General features: G+C 46.1%; 1 protein-coding gene across 4 annotated transcripts in view; it reads left to right on the top strand.

Annotated features, from left to right (window-relative positions):
• The window catches only part of LOC131263849 (BMP-binding endothelial regulator protein), a 71,945-nt gene extending 50,599 nt beyond the window's left edge, over positions 1 to 21,346 (top strand). For all 4 annotated transcript variants that reach the window (XM_058266121.1, XM_058266122.1, XM_058266120.1 and 1 more), the window contains 3 exons: positions 97 to 273; positions 18,163 to 18,599; positions 19,876 to 21,346. In XM_058266121.1, the coding sequence (XP_058122104.1) occupies positions 97 to 273; positions 18,163 to 18,599; positions 19,876 to 21,198 (1,937 nt within the window). In that variant the 3' untranslated portion in view covers positions 21,199 to 21,346. The remainder of the gene's footprint in view (positions 1 to 96; positions 274 to 18,162; positions 18,600 to 19,875) is intronic.
• Positions 21,347 to 27,827: the final 6,481 nt, after the last annotated feature.

The following is a 27,827-nucleotide window of genomic DNA, read 5'->3' as shown; positions in this document are numbered from 1 at the left end:
CAGTCTCCCCATCTCCCCCTCGGGGCGGAGACTGGTTGCCAAACGGGACGAGAGTTTTCGGTCCGCAGTCTAATTTCACACTCACATTTCGCACAGGATGTTTATACGACGGCCGGCTGATCGACAGCGGCACCGAGTGGACCGACCCGGAAGATCCCTGCATGCACTACAAGTGCGTTTCCGGTGTCGTCACGCGCTCGGAGATGAAGTGCTACGCGCCGTGCTCGGACCCGATCCCGCCACGGAAAGGCCAGTGCTGCCCCACGTGTCTCGGTAAGTGTGCAATCGGTTTCCTCCTTCAGAGTCAGCCATCGTTTGTCTACACTCAAGGTCACCGGGTTGAAAACGTGCGGGAAAAAAGCAACCATACCGGGGAGAACGGTCACTTTCCCTGGGTGGTCCGAGATTAGAGCAGACGAACAAACAGACTCACTCACAGAGATTAGTAATAAACCATCGTCCGCACGGAGGTAATAACCCGGCGCGCGATCCATTATAATCGTATTAGTTCCCGGAAGGTCGGATGGAACATCGGAGGGAAGTATCTAAACGATGAATCCAGCTGCGAGTGGTTGAGCACGCTAATAAGCGCCACCACCGGAACGTCCCTGTTGGAAAATCGAAGCCAATCGATTGAAGGGAAGGAAGGAACGCTGAAGAATCGTTCGGAATGTTCTTAGCGCCTTTCACCCCTCTCACGAACGTGCGTCCGAGGGGCCACACGCTGACCGCACCGTTGGGGTTAACCGTGGGAAGCGTACAGCTTCAACGTCTTTGCCAGATGGCCGGCGACGAAGCTCTAGAGGTGGCGCTTGCTTTTGGTTATTGCCGATCTGTCCCGCTACGGAAACATTTCATCGCCACGGCGGACGCTGACGAGAGCATATTAATATGATTTCGATTGAATCTATCTTAAGCGGAACCCACGCATCACGAAGTCCTAGCTTACTCTTCAGAGCCAACGACGCGTAATCCAGCCCAAATACGTTTCACTCGCTCCGCCAGGGTTCGCTGGCATGAGCAAGACCTGTCGATAGGCAAGGAATGGAATGCCGTACTACTCCACCTGGCTTTACCTGCTGCGGTTCCATCGCCGGTCACCGGTCGATGATTTATGAACCAATCTTCGTAATCAGCCACAGGTTGTGATGGGTGGTTACGACCCGGGGACAAAACTGTTTCTTTCCTTCCTTTAGGTTTACACTATTTTCGTACCGCCGATGGTCTCTACCAGGAGCGCTTCCAGATGGGAAGCGTCCGCACGCATTAGATGATTGATGTCCCTCGGGTCACCGGTTCCGATGATGCCGATGGCATGGCTTAAACGGGCCACTTTTACGACCTTTCCTTGGGAAAGAATGCGTTGAAAAGCTAGAACAGAAGTTCTTGGCTTCCTAGCCGCGAGACCTCAGACTTCAGCTCAACTCTGGAGTGAGATTTTGTTGACGACCGGCAGGAGAAAATGTTTCCAAGCGCTCCATCAGGAGGGAACATCAATATTCAAAGTAGGGCGACATCACTCCAGATCTATCTTGGCTAAAATACTGATGCCCTCGTCGTCGTCGCCGAGGCACCCACCACACCTACCTACGGATGAGTCGGAACTCCTGATTGAGGATCGGGATAGGCGAGAGCGCCGGCGAACGCGATGTTTTGGGATGGCGCGGTATCTCATCAATACACATATGTTTTTATGTTGATAATTTTTTGATTTACTGCGTGCTGGGTGGTCCCGCCGTTGCTAACCCACCCCGAGGCAACAGCGCCATCCCCCCCCCCCCTTCCCTCCCATCCTCGTGCGAAAGCAACAACCATTGTTTTCAAACAAACATCAGCGACTGAAGAGTTCCCTTGGCAAGGACCGTCGACAGGCGAATCGACGGCACATCATCGCGAATGGACGTTTGAAGGCCCCTAGTCCGGAATCGTTCATCCGCGTTGCGACTCGCGGATCTTCGAGCGACTCGTTAATGTCTGCACGTGTGGGCCGTGCCTGCGTGCCTAATGGATAGGAGGCCGATTAGCGTCATCAGCTGTTTTTTTTTTTCATTTTTCACTCTTCACATTCCAAACCAGTCGAGCGCTTTGATTGTGGGGCTTATCGGCTCGGAAGAAGCTGTGTTTATTGCTAGCAATGGGTTGGAATGTTGGCGACTATTTTGAAACAGCTAAAAGAATAGTCTCGTACTACGCCTCGTGTAGGATAAAATTCTTTTTCATTTATAATGTTTTGTAAGTCAATTAAAATCAACAAGAATGTTGAGGGTAAAATGAACCACATTATTGCCTTATACAAGTGGAAAAGAAAGAGGTAGATTGAGTGGGTTGTTGTGACGTTTCCCAAAATAACTGTTGTGGCCAAGTATTCATCAGAATCATCAGAGTATTGAATAAAAAAAAATATACAAATGGATATTCAACTCCTTATCTAAAGGTCGCCTGTCGCTAACATGAACTACAACGATTGATCAATCGCTTCCACTCATCGCTGCATGGAAATAAACGATCTAGAGAAGCGATCGATTAGACTCTCATCTAAGCCACTTGTACGATCTTTTGTCCCGCTTAAATTGATTGCAGTTTTGTTCGGAAATTGAATAAATTACAAACCATCTTATACACAAAACGCTTGTACACGCTCGAGGGCTTCAAACGCGCTGACGTTCGTCGGTACCGCGTGTCCTGAGGAGCCCGTATATCGCCCGGGTTTTGTTTTTGCCGATAAGATCGCAATGCAAAGCCTTGGCACCTGTATAATGCAGTAATTTATTGCTCCGTTGAAGAGTGACCATTACGCGGTTGTCTATAAATTAAAATACTTTTAAAAAAACGTACTTTACACGCTGGGAGGGTAGATGCTGAGTAGTTCCGTGAGGTGAGTGTACGTTTATTTTTCTTTCCCAGCAGGCGGGAACTAGATGATTATTCAACGGGCTCTCCCCGGCCTCGGAGGACACTTGTTCGAAGGAGTAATTAAACACATTTACTATGCTAATGCCGCCCGGTGCTTGCGAGTGTCTGTAGTGGCCCGGCTGTGGTGTAGAGTTCGATGATAGGAATATATTTTATCCGGCCGTGTTCAGCACGTCAATCGATCGATGGAATCAATTTGTGATAAATTCAATCAACACCTTGGTACCAAAGTGGACTCCTGCTAGGATGGGGGTTGTTGTTTTGTTTTTTTTTTTCGTTTGCCCGCCCTCTCTTCAAGCCAATGGTGATCATTGCAGAGCCGTTTCTTTGTCGTGCATAATGATTGCGGATCTTCATCACCGGAGCATTGTGATGGGCGAAGGATGTGCGATTTATAGTAGATCCTGTATCGGTGCGCCACGTCCACGTTGTGTGAAGCTTGTCAAAACAACCATCCACCATAAACGAAGCCCCGGAGGGTGGTAGATAGCGGAGCCGGGAGGGAGCGAGAGGGAGACATAAGAGATCACACCTTTGGCGGGTGAGCTGGGCTGTAAATATTTTATCACACTCGCCGCTCGCCAAATCGCCAATTGAGTCGGCTTCATCGAGCACCGTCGAGATTGGTGGTGTCTCCGGACCGCGTTGGATACATCCAGGTGGAGGAAAAAAAAAACACCATACACTCAGTGGTTTAATACTCGGTGTGGCCATCAAAACCATTAACCTCCCCCTTCCCGGTCTTCCCGGTACCCATCCCACCGGTTGCCCTCCGGAGTGTTGGATGTATTAGGTTGGTGGTTCGCGAGTAATAAGATGGTAAAATTTACGATAGCGCTCGTTGCCTTTGAGATCGCGCTATAAAAATGTCGTATTTACATAAGAAATATCTTTTGCGATAAAATATTTCCTATTGCTGCGTTCCCCTCCCACCCCACGGGAGACAGTGGTTGGCGGACGGCACGACGATAACTATCTCTCTTAGCCTCACCCTGCGGGTTGGAGATGGTGGCGTTGGGGGACCACATTCTTTCACTTGTGTGTCTCCAGGGTAAAGCTTGTCTTAAGTGATCCCACAATATACTTTCACCCGTGCGACCATTTTTGGTGCTAAATCGAGGTGCTTTCTTAAGCGGTTCGTAATTCTGATGCACTTAGAGGACTCTTCTATAACGTTAAGTACATTATTTGATATTTGTTTTGAGCTTGATGATGTACTAGCGTATATTCATTGTATCTACCTTTTCAAATCCTTTGGTTTCACAGAAGATGATCTGAAGAGGTTGATATAACATGTGTCAAGCTGATAATAGTCCTCCGCGAAGATGTCAAGGTAAAGGACCAAAATACTGTCCCTAAATTGATACACTTCCGAGTGAAACTCTGGCTCCCCACCAACGCCGGGGACAAGGTCAAGACCAGAATTGTCCATCCCCCCAAATTGAAACATCAATTCCGAACTATTCCACCCTCCTGCCCGGATCCATGTCCGCGGACACAAATTAAGATACGAGAATCACATTCCTCAACGCGCTTGCTCACAATTTATAATCGCTAACTCGCGGGGTTCGCCCGCGACGTCCACGAAGTTCACGGTGACCAAGACCCGAGACCCAATTTGTCATGTGGCACACGGCTGCGTACAACGCGCAGACACTGGCGGGTTTTTGAGGCTATCTATTAGCGAACGGCGGCGCTCCATCCCATGGGCCGGAGGAACCGAAGAACCGGTACCGATGGGCCGCTCCTTTTCGTCGCCCCGCCGAGTTCGGGGTGTGTTCTATGTTTTGTTTAATCATTAATTTTCATTTGATTGTATCGCCGATGTTTTACGGCCGATCTTCGACACTAGAAGATTTACTGATTTTGTGTTTCCTTCGTTCGTCTTGTTTTTGTTTTCGCCTAAGAAGGAGGCCCGAAAGAGATTCCTCCTTGTAGTTCGTCGCAAGCTTCCCGGGGGTTTGCTTGTGTTCTCCTTTCTGCTGTCTGATTTTTACCCGGGTTAAGCTGTCAGGCAAGATCGAATATGATTAGCCCATACCATACCGGACATTCCGAGTGAGCTGGATTGTGTTGTAGCTTGCATTCCAGCCGCCGATCACAAAACAGCGGGTCCTCTGGCGTTAGCTTCGGACGGCATCTTTCGAAGGGATGCCCTAATAAAGTGATGTAGATTTTGCGGCCGCTGCACCCAAGCCTGCGATCTATGAACGGGTTCCTGAAAGGGAACACACATTCCGGCCTCTGGTTCTCCTGTTCGTATCAACCCCGGTCGGCATTTCCGTGGAATTGATTTTTATCTCCCCGGCGAGATCTTAATTATGGGTCTAATCTATAATTAACAAGCACATTAATATACGAATTGGTTGCTACTTTGGTGTCCCTCCGAACAACGGTTTTACGACCACGGATCCGGAGCACGAAACGTTGCGGAGCGTTTTGTAGTGGTTCGCTTTCAACCCACCCGCCATTCTAGCGAGATGCATCTCGAGAGAGAGAGGCCTGTTTTTTCCCAACCCAATCGATAGGCACACCTTGTGGGACGGAATGGTGTTTGACATTTATTTATTGATTTTTTATTTTTCATTACCCATCATTGCCAGGCTGGCGACGACCCCGACCGGGGCGACCCGCTGGTGGCCGATTTACGCGTCTTCATCAAGAACCCCAACCCGCCACCATCTATTTCGATGATCACTTTGGGCTTTATAAAGACTAATCGATTTATCGGTTCTCATCGAACTCGATCGCGCGTTGATAGATTCGTGGCATCATGGTCGACGCAGTGAGGGGAGGGATGCAGTAGAACTTCGTCGTGTGTATCGCAGTCGATTCCATTTAGTCCACTCCGGGTAGGCCTGACCGTTTACCAACTATGCGGGAGAGAAATGATTCTCGACTGGAGCAAGAGGTTGTTTTATGTCTGTTCATTGAAAACCGAACGATAGATATATTTAAGCATCCTCGATACGATGATTCAATTCTGGTAATATCACCCGATCTACGGCTACAAAATGGCCATTAGTACCAGGAACCTGCGGCGATCGTGATCACGTTGCTGTGAGATGATTTCTTTCTGGCAGGGAATGATGTATCTGGTAACAATTCAATTTTGACGGATGAAAACAGTGAACGAGAGTGAGAACAACAACAAGAGAGGGGGGTGGGGAAATACCAACACAGCTTGTGGTGATGAAGTGATCATTCCGATGGCTATCAAGATACTGTTTAAAAAATTAGCCACAAAACAACCCAAAGAAAGAACAAATAAAAGTCAACGAAAGAAGCAACGACAAACATCAACACAACCGATTTTGGGCGGCGTTTGCTGACGTTCGGGGTCTCCGGTTGGGTTGGGTTGGGAGTTTCGGGCGACCTTGGCGGTGGAATTCCGCCCGCTAATTTATGCGAACGAAGAGGCAAGATTTCTTCGAGTTCGAGAGAAGCCAAAAAAGAAAAAAAAGACTCGCAGAAATCAGGAATGCCGTTCCCGGGTCATAAACACCGGCGACGAGTATGGAAATATTTATTTTATCCTTTTTTTTGTTACTTTGCTGTTGGTGGGTGAGGATATAAATTGGGGATTGTAAACGCTAACTATTACCTAATGCCGTTTGGGGTGTAGTTTTTTTTTCTAGCATATTTTGTTGCGATTGGCCACGCTGTTGTGTTTGATTGCTCAATTCGTTTCGCTTATCACCGCGCGGCTGCGAGTGCGCGGCTCGTGATTTTAATTGAAATAAACTCACCGTACATAATTGGATCATAACAACCGTTCGTCCCGTCGGTGGCCGCGATTCAGGGCCGATTTACGAAAACCACGGCTGATGAGGATGATGCGGATGATTTGCCGCTGATTGCTGTGGCATCCGAAATCGGAGGGAAGTGGAAAATAACAAGTGGAACAAAGAGCACGAGAAGCCGGCAACAAACGGACCCCGCGGTGGCGAACAAAATAAGGATCTGATTAATGCAAAGCGAGACCCGGCGGAACCGCCGACGAAGCAGACGAAGGATCGGGCAAACGGCTAGCGGAACCGAACGGGCGTACCGAAAGGCAAATAAACACACCACATAATAAGTGGCGTCGTGCGGCAAATCAGGGCATGATTATGTGCCGTGGGGTGGATGGGAAACCAGGGAGTCTCATCTGACAGTCATCCTGGGCGGTCCTGGGAAAAGATTGGCCCCGGCCTGTGGAGTCGTTCCGAACGGTGGGGGGGGGGGACTCGATTGTGGTCCGAGGTAATCACAGGGAACCGTGAACTTCTTGGGCTTAGGGAAGGCGGCTGGGATGGGAAGAATTAAAATATGAAGAGATCCATCTCGATTTTGGACTACAGCCGCTTCCCCCCTCCCCCCTCCCCGCAGGACCTCGGTCTCTTTTGGAAATTTCGCAAGGAAATTGAGTTGCGCCCGCGGAGTGGTACACCCGGACGAACGTGTGCCTTTTCTTACGGGTTTGCTGAAGCTTTTTTACGTGCATTCTTGATGGCATAATTTACGGAACTATCACGCACGGTAGGACCATCATTAGGAAGCAGGGAGAAGGCCAAAGGATGAGGACCAAAGGGACCGAAGGATGAAGGGTCAGTCGAAAACAAACAACCAATAAATAATTCCTCGCCGACCTCGCCGGGTGCGTTCTTTCGTTCCGAAAATCGGGTTTCCACTCTTTCTACCGGCATCGGCTTGAATGTTTGAACAATGTTCGTTGCCTTTCTTCCCATAACCATCGAGGCTTGTGGTGGCTCGGGGTGGTCGCATAAAAATGTTAATAACAAGCCTAACCCCCGAAGAGACGACCACTGAAGCATTCGCAACTGTGTGGCGAGGCTCTTTGCTGGTGGAGCATCCCATTTCGGACGCACTTTCGGACGGCGGTTGCATATATCGGGCATCATCTCGATCCCATCGTTGATGGATTGTCGCCGTTGGGCCACGGTCCGACTTTCGATCGGCTGGCCTTCGAGGCCACCATTGGAAGGGCCAGTCCTTGGGAGGAAATCTTTGCTTTCTTCTTCCATCGAACGGATGCCGGCTTGGTGGCTAGGAGAATTTTTATTACGGCCAGAATCTCTTCGTGTTCGAACATTGGACCGCCGTCTTCGTCATCGCGGGGCTCATCAATGAATCATTTCGAAAACGAGCATCCAATGAAGAGATTGTTTGATTATAGGGGGAAATTATTGAGCCATAAAACAAATGCACTCGCCGCCGGGGTTAGAGATCGGAGAATATTCTTTATTGATGAAGCATCTTCCATTGCGGTATGCGCTCCTGCAGTGGCTTTGACGATTAAGTCATCAACTAAAGTTCCGCACGTCACGTGATTTTCGATTACACTCTCCTTTGAGCTGCTACGATGTAGTCGATGAAGTGTCTTACCCTCTCCCAATTATTTCGGAATGTAAAATCATTTGAAAATAATTATTATTCGCAAACGTCACAAACTGTTAGACACTCATTAACCGGCGGTTGTCAGTATATAAGGTATAATTTCAATCAATCTTCGGTTTCCCAATGATTTACGATCAATTCTCCGCCAAATAGCTTTGATCTTTAGCAAGGCAAACCGTCTGCAATATAAAATATCAAATTGCTACATCTTTTTAATGATTCCCATCAACTTGTTTTTACCAATGTTACGTGACTTGGCTCGCACTTGTTGCCAAACAAGGATGCAGCAGTCCACCCAATCGCGATCCAACGGAGTATTTTGCTAGCAATCGTAAAAAGAAAATACGGCAATATAAAAGTAATATCTCTCACTGCAAAACCGAGCGGATCGGCTCGGGGCGGCTTAAAAACCACATTCCGGCTGGAAAGGCTGGACGCAACACGCGGCAGGTAACCTTCGGCCATCGAGCAGATTATCATTTATTACTCAGGGCCCGCTTACGGGCCTTGGCCGACGACGACGTCGACGGGACTTATCGAAACCGATTGGCAGCAGGATTAACGATTCCCAAGTGCAAGCTCGCCCTTCCCTTGGCCAGGGAGGGATGCATTTCCGCATCGACTGTCGCGCGTTTGCCGGGAACTTGGACGGTTTTGAAGGATTCGGTTCAATCTAAATTGAATACAAATTACCCGATTTATTGAAGCTTTATCGTTATTTATGTCGGCAGAGGAGTTGGAAATCCATTAACGCACCGGGAAACGGGCGGCCACGTGAGCGACGCCCCTGTGCACGCCCCGCGAGCCCATCATTTGTTTTCCCTTAATGAATGCAAATACCTTCGCGCGGATTGCGTCTTTTGCGCTTCCGTTTGCAGCAAAACAAAACAACGAAAAAAAGGACAAGAGCGAAGGAAAGAGATTTTCGAACCCCGCCCGCGTTCGAGCAGATGAAGCTTTTAGCGCTCGCTGTGGTCCATTGCCCGATTTGTTCGCCCGTTCGGTTTTGTCTCCACGGTGCGATCCGATCCGATCCAATATTGCTGCTGCTGCGGCTTTTTCTCGTTTGTTTGCCTTTGTTTGTGCCCTCCTAAACGTTGTTGCCGTTTGTGTTTTTATTTGCTTGCCGAATTTTAGCTCTAATCCGGTGATATTAATTTGTTTTTGCGCAGGTTTTGTGGCTTCCGGAATTTGAATAAATGTCTCGAAGCTGGGGAAACCCCGCGGCACGCAAAGCAAATACCGAAAGAAAAAAACCTATTTTGCAACATTGGGGTGGTTTTTTTTTTATGGGGGACCAATTAGTACGAATTTTGTTTATTTTTACGACGGTTTGGCCCGAACACCCCGTTTGTTGGTTTCTCGACAGTTTCATTTGGGCGAGCATAATTTAATTCTGTTAAATTCGGGATTGGTTGAGCCGAAAATATGTGTTTTAAACAACTGATTTGCATATAATCGTCATCAGTTAACGGAAACATGAAATGAATTTCCACCTGGCTGAAGTGCCTAGTTTATATCTATGATATGTTAATAAATGGAGTAGAACATCCGACACATTTTAAAACTTCTAAACTTAAGCCAAAACTAAATTGTAGCAACGTGTTCTCCTGTGTGATTTATTTTCCAAGTCCTAAGGGTGACAAAATACGATACGATAATGTTGCCAATATAATACAATTCGATGAGCTTTTCCGCTGGGCTTTATGTTTCGACCGCACAAAGCGGACCACCGTGGTGCGTCTTGGCAGCGACGTTTGCGACCCGACAAACGATCCGGTTTGGCACCGCAACCCGCCTGATTTGTCGATCGACAGCTCGGGGTCGAGTCAGCCGAAACGATTCCGGGCCGGGCCATCACGCTAACCAACCGGTAACATAACAACATCGCGGAGGGTGGAACATAAGCAAAGAAAACAACAACAAAAACCGACACAAATCAATAGCTCCCAAAATAACACATTACCGTGGCTCTCGCGGCTTCTCATAAAGCTTGATGAACATGTTGATCTTTTTTGTGAAATTTATTGAAATCCATTTCGGCCGAAAAAGCTCCCCCGAAAAGGCGAACGAAACGCCAGCAAATGTCGTCGTCGTCGTCGTCTGCGACGTCGTTGGCGGGTGAGAAATCCCATTACACATTCCGGAGAAGACATTTAGGGGGAGCGTCGTTCATTCGTCGGTGCTGGTGGAATCCCACCGTGCTAACTTCATCTCCAAACCCACCTTCCAGACTCTCCCCCCTCCTACGAATCCCCGGGAGGGCGACCTTTGTGTGGCGCGAATGCGGCAAAACTAACGGCGGCAAAACAGAGCAGCCGCCAGCACATCCCCGGGAACGCTAATTTCTCCTGACATCTGACGAGCAAAGCACGGGACGCGTTATCTTTCCACTCGAGCTGCGCGTTGTCTAATTTCATTGCCATCCCACCAAGCCCGAGCCGGGGTGGGGGGGAGGCCGCGCAATGGGCCAGACTGCACGACTGCACGACGAAGGCCCTCCTCGTCGTGAACAGTGATAAGCTGCACATGTATGCAGAACCGCGATAGGGCTAGCGAGACCGCCAGAGTCTCCACGATGGCTGGCCTGGGTGGCCGACTCCGCTGACACTTCGGAGCGATTTATGAATTTATAATTTATACACTTTTAATGAGCCCGAACCGGTTAGCGCTGACCGGGGGGATGGGGGGTGCGGGCGGAGAGCGTGGGGTTTGATTTTGTTTGCTGAACCGAATTACGAACCCTGCACTTGCCCTCGCAGTGGGACGGAGTTCGCTGTCGTTCGTGGGCCGTGATGTGCCGAGCGGCATTGCCAAACATACAACACGCGCCTCGTTGGCCCACATGAGAGCGAGCTGCGGAACCGGTGTGAGCTTGTCTTGTTAGAGAATGAGGTTTGCTGTGGATCACATTTCCAGGCTGCAGGTTTTAATCGTAGATTTTGTTTTTCGGAGACCTTTTGCATTCGGCTCGGTCACTTAACACTACAGTCAACTATGAGTTATCAAGGAAAAAGATAGGCTTTGATGATGCTTCTTAAAGAGAAGACAGATCTTCTGTTGATGTTGATCCTGTTCATCAGGATTTCAACAGCACTCTGCGTTTTCTTTAGATTTAGGTAATTCTAGTTCAAGTTCTTGAATCTAAAGATTTCTTATGAGTGCATTAATGAATTTAAATCATTTTATAAGTGAATCATAGTTTTTTAGAAAAACGTAGAATTCAAAACGGGGATTGAAGTGATGTCGGTTTGTGTTCTATTGATTCGTCAGCCCAATGCATCTTTGGATACGCACAAACTTTAAATCATTTACGAAACTTCATCAGTGTTTGGAGGTTCATAACTCGTTTGAGATTCTGAGAAAAAAATATAAAAAATTATCGTCGAGAAATTCATAACACACATTGTAAATAATTCTCACAAGGGATTTTAAAATGCTAAATGCTAAATAATAAAAAAACAAAATCATAATATTTTTAATGCCTTCTGGTCGACAACAATACTAAATTTAAGAGACCTACGACAACATCAATCTGCAAGCAAAACGTGATTGCATTTCCTTAGAAGATTTTGTTGATTGCATATGGCAAACATACAGAGGAGGAAAGTTCAACGTTCTTGTTAGTTTACAATCTGCATCTTGTTACTGGCATCGTCCCCGACACTGTACAACCATCCTCCACCAGCAAGCCCACCACCACCACCACCGAATCGCCACCAGCTGGTGATCGACTGATGCTTCCAACGGGCGGCCGCAGCACGATACATTTGACTTATGTTTTGCTCCGTCAGCAAACCGTCTTTCCAGCTGCCAACTGGGGCTGTTCTGTTGAGCTGTGCGAGCCAAATTGGTTCCGGCCCGGGCGCGGGAGATTTATTTATCTGCTGCTACAATTTGTTTTGGCCATGTTCCCCACTCTGGACGCCGTGGTACATTCCAGAAAGGGTCTTGGCTTCTGCAGACTCGCTGCATAAGTCACGAAACTAATTTTCTCTCGCGTGCACCCGAAAACCCGCCCAGAACAAATAGAACATAAAAGCCTGTGCAAAGATAATCGTCGCACTCACACCACACCACGACGGTCGGCGGAGGCGCGAATATGAAGAATTGGTCACTAAATGTTGTATTTATTTGCTTCTTTTGTTAATGTTTCGTTTTTCCCCCCCAAAAGCATGCCTCCCTCCCCGCCGAAAAAAGCTATTTCGCACCACGATGACATTTCGGCGCGGCGCGAACGATAGAGCGAAAGTGTTTTCAGCTGTTTTTGTCTTTTGAGGTTTTATTTCATCTTCCCTCTGTCCCCTATCATCACACCCCCACGCTCCAACCCCGAACTCTCCCACCGCCCCCCCCCCCCCCCCCAGCCTCCCGCGAACCCATGGGGTCACGCAGTCCGGTTAGATCCGCAAAGTGGCATGATAAATTTAGGCTCATAAATTAAGAACAAATTTGCGATTTCGGAGCTCGGTCGTCGTCCGTTCGCGGGCACGGAACTCGCTCGATCTGGTGTACTGGGGATGATTTTCCGCACCCCCGGGAATGCCCATGTCGAGCGGGAGGAGGGGCCGCCTCTGTTTGGCCACCCCACATTCGTAACGCTTGGGGTGTATTGAACGTGACAGTTTCTTCGCGCGATCCTGGATGATTTCTTGGGACCGATCTTGTTGCTATGCCGGGTGATTTTTTGGTAAGCGCGTATGTGTGTGTGTGCGTGTGTCTGTGTCCAGTAATTTGTGATATGTGAGCGATAAGGTGGCCTGCGTCGAACCTCAGCCGGTTCCGGCCGGTTGTCACCGGTGTCCCTCGGAGTAGAACTTCGCCAGCAGGAAAACACATTTTGAAAATCATATCCCAAAGCAAAAACATCGCCCCATAGGGGGGGGCTGCTCTAACCGCTGACCCAGCAGGGAGAGGTGAAGAAAAGCAACACAAAAACTAACCCCAAACCCGGGTCGCGACCGACGCGCGATCCACTCAAGATTCTTCGGCGATCGTTGGAGCCGACCCAATGTGCTGCCGGAGTGATAATATTTTATCGCTAACGAGCTTTTCGAACCATCCGATGATACCATTCGGCGGTGGCGGCGATGATGTAGAAAACAAACTCTCCCGATGTGAGTGATAGAGCAGCCGTCTCTGGTGGGGGGGCGGAGGCGGAGGTGGAAGAAAGCATGCCAGGATGGAAACCGCATTCCGTGAATCCGTACACGGGTGGGGGAGGACGGTTGAAGAAAATCCAGTCCGCGAATCCGTGAACAGTGCGAACAGGATGCCTTAAGCAGGAATCTCACTTCCACGAGCTAAATGATTTAAATATGGCTACTTCTTTTAAGTGGCGCGTGCCTGCGCGCATGTGTTTCTTTTGTCTTTTCCTTCTCTCACCCATGTTTGGACACCACTTTGGCTGCTAGCTGCGGTTTGATGGAGCAGAATATGTTAACGGCTGGCAGATCATTTGCACAGGAAATATATTGTGTTACGTTTAATTAATCACAGCAATTCGTTTGAATATTTCACTTTGATTACCAAATTAGAATCCCCCCCTTCTTCATTTTTGTTCAGCTTTTGTGCCATCTTTTACTATTTTATTGTTGTGTTTGAAGTTTTACGCCGTTTATAAATTACTTTTTAGTTCTCTAAATTTACGATGGATTCTTGCTTCGAACAAATTTTCTCTACTAAATTTCTCACCTTAATGACTGTTATTTGTTACTTAGGTTTGTAGAGGTAACATGGTCTAAAATGTCATCGGCGATCATCTGCTGGACATCATGATTTTTACGCCTTCATGATCGTCGAGTGGCAAAGGAGGGACAATATTGTTACTAATTTTAATAACAGTGTCATACTAATCTTTTCATTTCCTTTATAAATCTATGTCTTTATGCGATATGCAAAACTACTCAGATTAATCAATAATATTTTTCATCAATGTGGATGGCTGAAGCTAAGGACTATTTTAATGTTTCAACATACCATTTTTTTTAAACATTAACTCTATTCTTCGCATGCAATGAACGATGAAAGCTGGTGTTTTGGAATGTTTTTATACCGCAAAACCTCGGATTTTTTAGGCACTCACATGTCCACATCAACGTTAGATGATGCTCGCAGGTAGAGAAATTTCAGAGTTGATTTGAGAAAAATTATCATAAGACGGAGCGGTTGCGACTCCGATGCTCCCCGTGTGGTCGGGAAATGGCGAAAGGTTGCCCAAAGATTATGATTATGGAGATTAAACGCTTCCATATGCGGGGACGGGATGTTTTAGACAATGGGTTCGATGTTACATCACCTCGGATCTTTTACAATAGAAACACAGTAGTTGAAATGTTTTCTTTGCGGTTTTAACTAAAAATCTGGTAAAAAGTAAAAGTATGTCTGATAGGGGGTCCGCGACAGCCGAGCGGTAGCGCCGGTTAGAAAATCGGCCCATGAGCGCCGAGGCTCAGCACCTCGACGGCAAGGGTTCGAATCCCAACCGAGACCGGACCCTCCCCTGTACGAGAGGACTGACTATCCACGTACAACAGGGAAACAAGTCTCGTAAGCCCTTAACGGGCAGGCATGACCAAGAGGTCGTTACGCCAAGAAGAAGGAAGAAGATGTCTGATGAATAACTGACCGTACCGACGCCATCAGCAGAATGGTTTGCGGTAATTGAGCAAACATCAATTTCTGTGAACGCCGCCTTTTCAGCTAATTGACAGACGGAAGGAAATAAGTCGAGGAGCAATTTAACAATTGCCATTTTTGAAATTCTTCCCGGTAATCCTTTCATTTGCGAGCACATTGTACGGAACATCGATCGGTCGATCGACCCTTCTGCAGTCGCTATCTGCCACTGTATCGGAAGGATGCAGGCATACAGCAACCCTCCAGAATGGACCTGCTTACAAATGGAAGGGTACATGGTGCCATTCGCGAAAGCCTATCTGTTCCGTCACATACCAGCATCGCCATGGGTTCACTTCTTCGCTTTTTTTTCGTTTTGGGGAGGATCCAACCACAATGTCCAGCCATGCGTTGGTTGTGCCGTTTTCCAGACTTTTTACTTCTCGCACAGATTTTTCACCGTTCGTCATTCCATCTCTCTGGGTCTCAGAACGGAACAGTGTGTGTGTGCGAACGTGAAACATGCAATTAAGATATAAAGTAAAAATCTGTTCCCTTCCACCGACCATTAAGCGAAGATGGTGCAGCCCAGATGGAAAGGCCGCGGGGACAAAGGCCGCTCAATAAAATAAAGAGCCCTCTGGAAAACAAACGGTTCGAGGCACAAAAACATAAAACAACGGCCATGTAACTAACCGTTCCGGTGGTGGCCTGGTGTTCCTTTTCCTCTTTTTTTTTGTTCCTGGTTTTGCTCGGTTTCGTTTTGTACCCCGGAGGTTCATTTGGGGCCTGATGGGCTCCGGCTCTTCTCCGGGCTTGCCGACGAGGTTGTTCCCTTCAATGCTGCGCCACGAGGGGTTGGCGGGGCGGGGGATCCACCGAAACGGGAGGAGAACGGGACAGAACAAAATCCGCAGTCACTGTCGGTGGTCCTTTCTGATGCGTTACTCACGACAACGACGTGCCTCCCTCCCTCCGGCGCTCACCGTTTTCCATTCCCTCAATACGGCCTCCAGTTCAATTTCCGACAGGTTGGCCGTTGTTTCTGCGTGGAGCGTAACGTGTTCTTTTCCCTCCCCCTCCTCACGCTCTCCCGTGTCCCCAGTCTTGCCCTCGGTCCGGCTGCAGCTTTTCTTGGCCAGCACCGGTTCGATTCTGGTTGGCTTTCGTACATCGGGGCAGCTTGCTTTTTGCGCTTTTCCCCTTTTTTTATTCTCTCTCCTATTGTTTTAGGAAGTCAATAAAATACCACCGAAAGCGGCCCACCGCAATGCCGAATTCTGAAACGCGCCCAGGAACAAGACAAGCGCCAAGACGAAGACAGGAAAAAAGGAACACACACATGCATGTGGTTTCTGGACGTTAACGTTAGGAGGTGAAAAGGTGACTTTTACGTACGCCATACGCGTAAAGGTGGAGTTATCTTTTTCCAGCGTTTATTATTTGGCACCCTGGAGAGGTTTTCCCATTGCCGGGCGCCTCCCTTAGAAGCGTTGGCACGGATTGGGCTGCCTTTTTTCCCACAGCATCCCCTGGGCCGATTCCGCGACACGGTCCGTTTTTTTTGGAAGTTCCGATAATGAGGGAGTTTTTCGTTTGTTTTTCAATTCTCGTTTATTTGTGAATGAACGTTGTGGGCTTTTGACTCCTTTCAACGTCAAGGATACGATTGAGAAATTCTGACCACCATGGTAGGGAACTCAAAAGAAAAGCACTCGCCGCGGTAGGTAGCTCGGAAAAGGGATGAAGAAATAAAAGCAAACTCCAAAAACCATTAACCAACGAAATGGGTTGTTTGTTCTGACCTCCCCGCAAAATGAACCTTTGGTGCGCTCGTCTACAGTCACGAACTCGGTCTCGGGTTGCCTGCCGGAGGACGAACGAATGAAGAAGGAATCCGTAAGGAATGTCCTATCGGAACGTAACACCGAACACCGACTGTCGATCGATCAGTCTTTGAAACGGGCTATTAAGATTTTGTCGAAAAATGTGAAGAGTTCTGCTAGTCAACGCCGTCGAGTCGCTCTCTTGGATGGAATGGCTAGTCGGACTACCGGGCTTTTGCCCGGGCGCAACAATGTCGCGCGAGAGCCATTGCGGGGAGTTGAAAGCGCCTCGAGGCCAATCGTGCTCGTGCGACATAATCCTCCGGACTTGATCGACTGGATTTCGTGTCGTGCTAACCGACCGCAGAGTTTGGTTATTGGTTGAGTTATAGGTTAGGTTAGGTTGTTTTTTGGAGGACCCGGTATTTCGTTTGTTATTACTGAAGAGATCGCTTCATACACTTGACGAAAGATTGTTGTAAGTCAAAGAGAGAAAGAGAGAGCTTCCTGGTTTAACATAGTACTTTCTCTTATGGCTTGGATCCGAGGTTGCAAATGATCCCAAGCCGTGACCGTGGGATGCCGTTTATTGACTGCCTGAAGATTACTTCCTGCTCCTGTGAGTTTCGCCTTCTTCAGGGAGGGGGTTTCTTCGAATATCGCTGCCGGCAAAATGTCAACACGCAAAGCTGCCATTGTCACACATTCCACCGAACCACCGTAGGAAGGATCAATGTGTCTGTCCTCGCGAAACCCTCCCCCCACCGAACGCCCTTCACAGTCTGGCCTTGACCAAATCTGTCAACGCGTGCGCATGGCAAAATCCGCGAGATCCAGCCGACGCACCACCGGCGTCGATTATAAAATCGATTTAAATAAGATGAAGATTGATTAACTTCTAAATCGCGTGCGCCTCTAGTTGGTGGTTTTGCTGTTTGGTTGTTTCCTCCAGTTGCTTTCGTGTTGTTTGCCTTTAGTAGTGGCTCATTCCATGACTCCCACGCAACCCTAGGACGTCGACGTCTAGTGTCATTCCTGGGGAGGAGGGAACACCCGTTCCGGAACGCTCCAGTCCGGCGTAACAGAGATGTTTTACATATTTGCCGATTCAATCCCGCGCGACATTGAACTTGTCAGCTTCGGCAGGAAAAATGGTTCGAGACGGTTGCGTCGCCTTCGCAGTAAATGGTGTAGTGCGCGTGACCTTTCCGGCCAGCTGTCTCGGTTTGCGGTCCCGCAAATCGTTTGGGCACGATGTTTTTTTTTCGATAGACGCGCGGCTTTGCACTTCCTCAACCCCGTGGCACTTGTCAACCTTGTCCTAATGTCCCTGGAATGTTGCGACATTGTTGTGACGGTACATCATTTATCATGGGTTTTGTTTCCTTTTTTTCCTCCCTGTCAGGCTGTCGACTGAACGGACAGAAGGTGTTCGGCGAGGCGACGCTCAGCGAGGACCCGTGCGTGAAGTGTACCTGCGCCGGCCACAAACTAACCTGCACCAAGAAGTCGTGCCCGGTGCTGCAGTGCCCACTGTCGAAGCAGATCTGGACGCCGGGCGAATGCTGCCCGAAGTGTGGTGAGCGGCGCGAGGAGATCCACCGCGGGTCGCCGATGTGCATCATCGGGAAGGCGGTCCACTTCCCGGGGAAGCCGTACAACGGTGACCAGTGCTCGAACTGTACGTGCCAGAACGGGACGTCGGTGTGCGAGAAGAGCACCTGCCCGATATTGGAGTGTGCGGCGGAGGATCAGCGCCGTGAGCCGGGGGAGTGCTGTCCGTCGTGTCCCATGCCGGGCGAGTTCCGGAGCACTTGCACCGCGGCTGGAAAAGTCTATCAGGTAAGAGGTCATTTAATTTAATGTAAGTTTAATCATTGAGTGGAAAAGATATGTTCTTAAATGTTGACCAACACCATGGAGAAAACATAATACATTATTTTTAATTAGATTGAAGTAGATACATTTACAGGGTGTCCATTATAATGTCATACAAATTAAACCATTAATTATTTCATGAAACTAAGTCGAATTTTCATAATCTGTGTTTAAATGAAAGCTTTAAATGAATCAGTAATACTGTTACCAATTCATTTTAATCAGCTTTAAAAGTTTTTTGAACCCGTTTCATGCGGCAGGTTCCAACGCTTTTTTTTCTCAAATTTGAAGGATTTTAGGCATTGAACTGGTCCAAAGTGGATATTTTTTGCTTGGTTATATTTGATAGTATGTAGTATTGATTGAATTCTGGTGAACTGGGAGGCAAATCATACTTGTCTAATTTGTCCGTTGCCTAATACTCATCAGCCTAATTCGTCCGTTATCACTTAAGAATCAAATAAGTAGTGTTACAATGTGTTTAAAGAACCTATCATCCTTTTTCTAATAGTCTTCTAAGGTAAAATATTTTTCATCGGAGAAGACAAACAGTTTACCACGCCCCGGATTTTGAGGTTTTTCAACTAATACCGAGGCTATTTCAGTTTTTATTTAATACGAAAATTGATTGAAAATCATTGAACCACATGTTTTATGGCTTTTGTTAACACAAATACAATATTTTAAAAATATGTAGAACCAGCCTGGCACCCCTGCGATGCTTGGTAAAGAAGATATTGCTAAAAGTTTTAGGTTTGTACTGTTTACTTGAGAATTATGTTTTAATTAAATAGTTACAATAACGGCTTATTTAAAATGGTTAATATTTTATCGATTTACCCATGTTATATACCTTGTTGTCTTAATTAAGTGAATACGTGAACATCATTGTTTTGTTTGTGTTGGTAAAACTAAGATCCATTGTAAAATTTGGTTGATTTTATCAAAAACTAATGATCATACAAATCTTCAACATATGCAGTGCTTAATGTGATGTGTGATTTCCGATAATGAAAATCAACAAATAACATGTTTTTCGCCACACATTAAAATATTTTAAAAATATGTAGAAAAAGTATGAACTGTGGCGTGAGCACTTCGTATGATAAAATAGTGGATACCGTGTAGATTTAGTCTGTATACTATTAAAAGTTTAGTAACGTCACAGACACATTCCAAATTTAAACTGTTCTTTGTTTGTACAAGTGATTCTTAAATGCCCCTTCTCTTTCTTTATTAGAACAATGAAACCTGGAGCCTGAACGCGTGCACATCCTGCGAGTGTAGGGCGGGCGAAGTGCGCTGTGCCAACATCCAGTGTCCGAAGCAAAAGTGTGGCCCCAATGAATCGCTGAAGACCGTCGCCGGCGAGTGTTGTCCACGGTGTGTGGAAAGCCCGGGCGTCTGTACCGTGTTCGGTGATCCGCACTACAAGACGTTCGATGGCAACTTCTACAGCTTCCAGGGCTCGTGCAAGTACCAGCTGTCGGCGGACTGCGTCGGGCACACGTTCTCGATCCGCGTCACGAATGACGCCCGGCTCACGAAGTACTCCTCCTGGACAAAGACGGTCACGCTCAAGCTGGACGGCGTGAAGGTGAACCTGGGCCACCGGATGCGCGTGAAGGTGAACGGGACGCGTGTCGAGCCGCCGTACAAGCTGAACCGCACGCTCGAGATCTACCGCAGCGCGGACGACACGGAGGTGATCGTCGAGACGGCGCTGGGCGTGAAGCTAAGCTGGGACGGGCTGAACTTCATCCAGGTGCAGGTGCCGACGGCGTACAAGAGCAAGCTGTGTGGCCTCTGCGGCAACTACAACAGCGTGTTCCGGGACGACCTGTTCACGCGCGGCGGTCTCAACATGACGCACAACGTGTGGCGCTTCGCCCGCTCCTGGGCGGTCGGCGGTCCGAAGGCGTGCACGCGCCAGCGCCGCAAAGAGCTGGCGGCCCGCAACCCCCAGTGCAAGACGAAGAAGTTCTTCACCTTCTGCAAGCCGCTGCGCACGGCCGAGGTGTTCGGGCGCTGCAACTCGCTGCTCAACCCGGACAACTACTTCGAGTCGTGCAAGTTCGACATGTGCGAGTGTCCCCATCGGCAGTGCTACTGCGACAGCATGGCGGCGTACGCGCACGAGTGCATCCGGCAGGGCGTCCAGCTGCCCGACTGGCGCACGCTGACCAGTTGCGGCCGCAACGTGACGGCCGGGGCGGCCGCTGCCGCTGTTGCCATGGCGCAGGCCCAGAAGCAACTACTCGGCCAGAATGCGCTCATCGGAGCGGGCGGAAACGGTGTACGGCGGCATCCGAAGCGGATACGGCGGCCGAAACTTCTTCCACCGGCCGACGCCCAGGACCTCGCACAGCTGCAGCAGCAGCTTCCACGACAGGGCAAGCAGCAGAAGAAGCCGCAGGATCAGCATCACCCGAAGCACCACAAGTTGCTGCTGCAGCATCAGCTGCTCTACCAGCAGCAGCAGCAGCTGCTCCAGCAACAGAACGCCATCCCGAAGAGGCCCTTGGGTAGTGGTCGTCGGACACCTCCTCCTCTTCAGCGCTAAGCTCCAGCTAAGCGTGGTCATCATCCTCCCCGCCCCGTTTGTGTGTGTGTGACACTGGTTGTCGCACGACGCACCTTCAAACGATCATACTCCGGATGCAGGTGACTTAACACCGGGCACCCTACCTTGATGCCCCCTCCTCGCTTCCCCACCCTTACAAACCAACTCTCAAGCAACCCCCGCTCGAGGAACAACCGACGGATGGACGGAATTTATTTTGTACATATTAGTTACACCCGGGCAGTTAACGTAGCGCGAAAGAACGATGAATCTGACAGTGAATAATCTCAAGCGCTCGCCACCAGACGCACAACAGGACAACGGTTTTTTTTTTGCATGTTTTTAAACTTTCCTTTGCGAAACGATCGCCAGGACAAGTCCTGCCCGTTTTTTATGCTTCCTTCAGACGAACGTTTAACGAAGTACGTTTAATCTTCACGGAATCAGTATGGAAGAGAGCCATGGGTGACTGAAATGGAAAAAGTTTGTTTGTATGTATGTATGTGTGTGTGTGTATGGGTGTGTGTGTGTATGTGTGTGTGGATGTTTGTGAGTCGATTTTGCTTCTACAAACAGAATAGGAACAAAAAACGCCCGTTACTAGTTACTTTTACGAGTTAGAGTAGAGTTACGAACTGCAAGTGGCATAAAGCTTTGTTGGAAAGCGCGGGAAAGCGGAAACGAATGTACAGGAAAGCAGAAAGCAGGACACTTTTTGAACGACGGACACACTTATTTTAATTTATCTCGCTAGCCGATGTTCAACTGTGCTGGGCCTGTGTCCGGACAACTAAATCATCTGGCGATAGGGCAAGAATAATCAGCTTAGTTGTAAGTTTGTTTACGCTCAGCTAAGGACAATATGAAAAACAACGACAACAACTTGGTTAATTTGTTGAGGGATAGTTTTCCCGCAAGGTTCTTTTTAGTTTCGAGACTATGCTTAGTAATTTTATTATCCTAGTTTTAACACCTCTATCGTTAGAGTACAAGTACTGTTGTTCTAGCTGGTAGCATTAATATTATTCGTAACGACTATATACAAGAAACAAAACGCTACAATTACTACAACTAACGGATACCGAAACATGAGTGCATCTGTTAGTGACATTCATCAGTATTTATTTTCCTCTTAATCGTTTTTATTTCGCGTAGGAAGCTTAGGTGGAATGAACCGAGTGAAGCACATAACATTACACGGAAGTTAGGAAAATCTTACAGCGGCCAACATACTCTACGACCCGTGATTTGAGTGTCAGATCATTGTCTATCTAATTATAAATGTGTGGTTGGGTGAGCAGGTGGAAAAACAAACAACTCTTCGCTAGGTTGGTTGAATCTTTCCCTAGTCTCCTCCCGATTTTTTTTTATTCTCTCCATGCCATGTCACAAAAAACAGTGCGATTTTGTAATCGATAAACGGAAAGCACCACTAGAGCCGAGTGGCTTTGTTTAGTCTATATTGAACCGGAAGTTTATATTCTATCTTGCCGATTATTCGGCCATTCCGTGTATGTGTGTTTATGTAAAATTGCATGCTGTCCGGAAGTGGGGTTACGTAATCAGTTTTCTTGTGTTTGTTCATTCATTTTTTAATCGCGAGTGCGTGCGATATAAACCATGCCCTGGCTTTTTCGCCACTCCATTGTCCAGGTTGATTGGTGATTGATTGGCGGCGTTGTGCGAAATTTCTTACATACACAATGTTGTGTTTCCATGCAACCAACACGCACTAGATAAAAAAACAAATTATCAACATTCCATAAGCAAATCGGTTCGGTTATTTTTCGTTTCTGTCCTAGCTTTTTATTTGAAACATACAATTTTAACACATTTTAACCTTTTTTAATAAACATTTTTAACGAATCCCTGTTTTACACCGAAACGCAAAATACTCTCTACAGTCCAATCTTTAGTTGCAGTTTACTTGCTACAACTATTCAACTAGCCCGAGAATCCTATGTGAAAATAAAAACCGGAAGGAAGACTTGCACAGTGCATAGGAAATAAATTAGATATAGGGCAAGGGGGGAAAGCACACTTAAAACATTGTAATCTGTACCCCTCACAAATTCGGGGCCCCGTTAAAACTCTCCAGTGAAATGATTAAATATTGTACTAAGTTTAGGTTGAGAAACGAAAAAGAGAAAGAGAAAGATAGTGAGAGAGAGAGAGAGAGAGAGAGAGAGAGAGAGAGAGAGAGAGAGAGAGAGAAATAGTGAGATGAGTAATTAAGGGAATAAACAAGAAAGTACATCGTGGGTACGATTTACTTATGCGGATGGCTAGAATTCGTTATGTAGGAGCGCAATGTGATCTCGTGAGTGAATTAGATAATTGAATTTGATTAAAATGAGCGCAAATGGATGGAAGCGATGGATAGAAAAAAAAAAACTATTCAACAATAGAAAAAGGAAAATACATCTTTTTTACATCGAACACCCGTGTATGTAATTGCTTTTGAAGCTTCTCTAAACCGGATTTCTTAAGTAGACGATCAATTTAAAATGAACATCCCAAGCAACACAATCGAATAGGGAAGCATTAAATTCCGTCATAATAAATCGTTAGGAAACAACACGTTAGCTACGAGTTTGAGATAGAGCGAAATGGTTCAGGTAAACTAAAAACATAAAAATACAGACAAACCCACAAACGGCATCAGCGCACAAAACTAACATGTTCCAACTCCCGTGAATTCATGCAATGAATGCTAATGGTTAGAAAAGGGTTTTTAAATCGACGGGAGATTGTTTTAAAGTATCTCTAATGGTTCCTACACACGGACACTTGCTTACGTGTAAACTTAAATGCATAACTACTTACATTAAAAAAAAAAAACGTTGAAGAAAAGATAGTGAAACAAGCATACACCTAGACACTTTTAAACACACAACGGTTCGAAATTGCTGCCGAACAAACGAGAAGCAGTTCGGAGCGCAGGTGACGTAGTGCAGGAAAATTTTATTTATTGTCAAGCAAGGAGTACGAAGAATAATTTAACGAAAGCAATCGGCAACAAACATTCTGTCCTTTATTGTTGTGTACGGTAGGACACCAGATGAAACACACTGTAGGAACATGTTGCCAACAACGCACATCTTCTGCCACTGTCTGAAGTGAATACCATATGCTCGTTAGAAAATCGATAAATGTTATGCTTGGGCAGCAAAACAAAAGTCCCATTGCTTCAAGCGTGAATCGGTTAATTGTCTAAAGAATAAATAAAAAATAACAGAGTTCAACATGTACACAACCAAGAACAGGTGGAACTGGACGCGAATATTGAATGGAAATGACCAACCATAATAAAAGAAATGTATGTAAAAACTGAAAAATTGCCTTTATTTGGGGAATTCGATTCGATTTGTGTTTTCCTTTTACCCCCAGAGCATAGTACATCGAATCATTTTCCTGTGCTATAAATCGGACAGAGTCATAGGAAAACATTTATGTTAACATTTATATTAAACATTTATGTTTCATCTTTGACACAAAATTTGCAAAATGCTCGAAATTCGTCTTGATTTCATTTAAACATTTACAAATTTTAATTCCGCAAGCATTTTAGAACTGTTCAACGGACACATTAAACGGAGGCCTGTGATTGGTCGCCCCCAACCGGTCAAAACCGGTTCTTCAAGGTCATAAATCCCAGCGAACCGGTTATGCCGTAAATAGTCCTGGCGCCATCTGGTGGCCTCACTAGCGTCATCTGGTGAGCGCAGCTACGAACTACTCATAGAGTTATGTGTTATCCCCGCGGTACAAAATGAGTGCTTGCACACAATTTCCACCCGTTTCACTGACTGTTTTACCCACCCTACCCTACAAACTGCTGCTTGCACACAACCGCTAGCTACTCTTCACCCACCGCCTTCCTCCCCGCGGTACAAAATGAGTGCTTGCACACAATTTCCACCCGTTTCACTGACTGTTTTACCCACCCTACCCTACAAACTGCTGCTTGCACACAACCGCTAGCTACTCTTCACCCACCGCCTTCCTGCTTCACCCCCTATGGGGTCCATGGTTCAAATATCTCTCACTCTCCTCGAAACCTAACTACATTTGCCACAGTAGGAAGGTTTGATTTACATCTGGTCAAAGTTTTATGCCGGATGTTTGTTGACAATGTTACTGCCGATTTTTAGTGCGATTGATTAATATATACAATCGAACGCACTTAAAAATAAATAGTATCCAATTAAAAATATTTTTTTATCTTTTATTTCTTCTCACACACGTTTTTTGCTCATCAATTGGATTTATTTTTGACCATCGTATTTTTCCATAGTAGCCGACGGCATTCCTGCTGTCAAACGACAAATCGATGTAGTGATGGGATAGCTCCAGAAAAGAATGGCATCTTCGCATACGATCCAGCAAAGGAGCGAGTCCCTTCATAGATAAAAAACAATATGGTATTGTAACATCTTAATCTTTATTCATTTATTAATTATTGTATGCTGCTGATAAAATCACGGACAAACCGAATGATAGAATTATATTCGCTGCTGGATCAAATACGGCTTTTTATAGTTGATTCGTACTTCGGAAAGATAACTTGATTGCTCAGGCAAGTACGCAGTAAGGCCTGAAATTGGCAAGTGATTACTACTAGTCTACCTGTCCCGTGTGAGCAAGGAGCTGGTAATTAGGTGGCTGTATTATTTCACAACTTATATAATTACAAGCTTTCAAACAATTTGTTACCGGTAAACGATTGCTCCGGAGAGAACAGCTTTCGTCAAATAGTCTGCATGCCAGTCTCTTGCCACTTACTAACGAGTGGGTCAATCTTTATGCACAATGAATCTTCATAATGCAATATGAGAAGCCGATAAAACTAAATTTAGGGTCGGAATGAAAAATTCTCTACAGGGAGCAAATGAATTCATACGATCCAGATCCGACGTTCCAACTCTAGTTCAGTGTCAATAGCTGCTAGCAGCAAATGGCGTGCGTCGACTCGAGTGCAGTAAAAATAAAAGTGCGTTAAATTGATGTGTTTTCAATCTTACCAAGCTCATTAAATGGATAAGATTGATTAATAAAGTGTTTATTATCATTTAAACAAACAAAGCAGATGAAAATCGGTCGTGCTTCAGTGTTAATAACGCTCTTCCGCTTGTTGCTGCTGGCGTCCGTCCATCTTAAATTCATCGATGGAAAGAAGATAAGTATTCCTTGATTATGTTGTGCATAATTGTGCATAGCAAGTGATATAGTCTTTCTTCTTTTGCAGGTTTCACCGGAAGTTGATCTGGGAGGTGTGCTTGTGAAGTGTAAAAAGAGTACATAAATAAAAGAGTAACATTGGTAAATGGTAAATTTCAAAATAGTTTTTGTTTACCTTTTTGGATGACATTTCCCTCGTGGGCATTGGGAGACCCGGAGGGTATGGGGAAAAATGTGGGAAGGGAGAAACGAGGAGGGGTAACCCATAACAGGAGGAGAGTGAGTTCCTTCCTCTCATTTTTCGAATTACTGAACGCCATTTATCAAAAAGACTCCTATTGCTTGGCGTTCAGTAATTCAAGTGTATGGCGTTCAGTAATTCTAATGTATGGCGTTCAGTGATTGCATGCAAGTTTTTGTACACCGGGGATGTTACTTTTTGAATACTTACTTTTTGATAGTTTCTGATAAAAAAAATTCCTAATAATTTTTCCTTTGCGCATAAATGATTGGAAACAGTTTCACCATCTCCTTAGCAGCGTTGCTAACGCGGGTAAAAAATGGCGCACTTGTGAGATGGAATTTTTCATTTAATTAAATTTACATTCAATAACTAAAAACCAATAACATGTTTTGATGCGGATGTATTGTACAAACATAAACAAATATTTAACTCCATATTTTAGGCTGAAATTATTTGGATATAGTCTAATATCGAAGAAAATATTAGAAAGTGCGCCAAGTTTGGACCCGCGCCAAGTATGGTGCTTCTACGGTACCGTAGATGTACCATATTTGGCGCAGTTAAGGAAATTCTGCATAAAAAGTTTAGTAACAAAATCAATGTTCGGTCAAATCATACCATTTTTTGCACAGTGCTAGCCTAACTACCATAGAATATAAGAAAAATAAGTGAGAAACTCTTATATTGTTATTTCTTCAAGTTTCAGAAACTCTTTGTGTGAGCCAAATTTGGCGCAAAATTGTTCACTTCAAAATTAGCATAATAATCTCAAAAAGCGCCAAATCTAACCACGATTCATTGAAAATACTTACTTTTTGATAGTTTCTGATAAATAAAATCCCTAATAATTTTTCCTTTGCGTATAAATTATTGGAAACAGTTGAACCCACTCCTTAGCAGCGTTGCTAACGCGGGTAAAAAATGGCGCACTTGTGAGATGGAATTGTTCATTTAATTAAATTTACATTCAATAACTAAAAACCAATAACATGTTTTGATGCGGATGTATTGTACAAACATAAACAAATATTTAACTCCATATTTTAGGCTGAAATTATTTGGATATAGTCTTATATCGAAGACAATATTAGAAAGTGCGCCAAGTTTGGACCCGCGCCAAGTATGGTGCTTCTACGGTACACTACCAAGTAATTTTGTACCATATTCCGCTACAACTTTAATATTATCGATGGGTGATAAGACA

The sequence above is a fragment of the Anopheles coustani genome, chromosome 2, assembly GCF_943734705.1.
Source record: "Anopheles coustani chromosome 2, idAnoCousDA_361_x.2, whole genome shotgun sequence".
NCBI classification, from domain to species: domain Eukaryota; kingdom Metazoa; phylum Arthropoda; class Insecta; order Diptera; family Culicidae; genus Anopheles; species Anopheles coustani.
The sequence above is the reverse complement of the archived record's forward strand: the minus strand, read 5'-3'. Positions and strand labels throughout refer to the sequence as shown.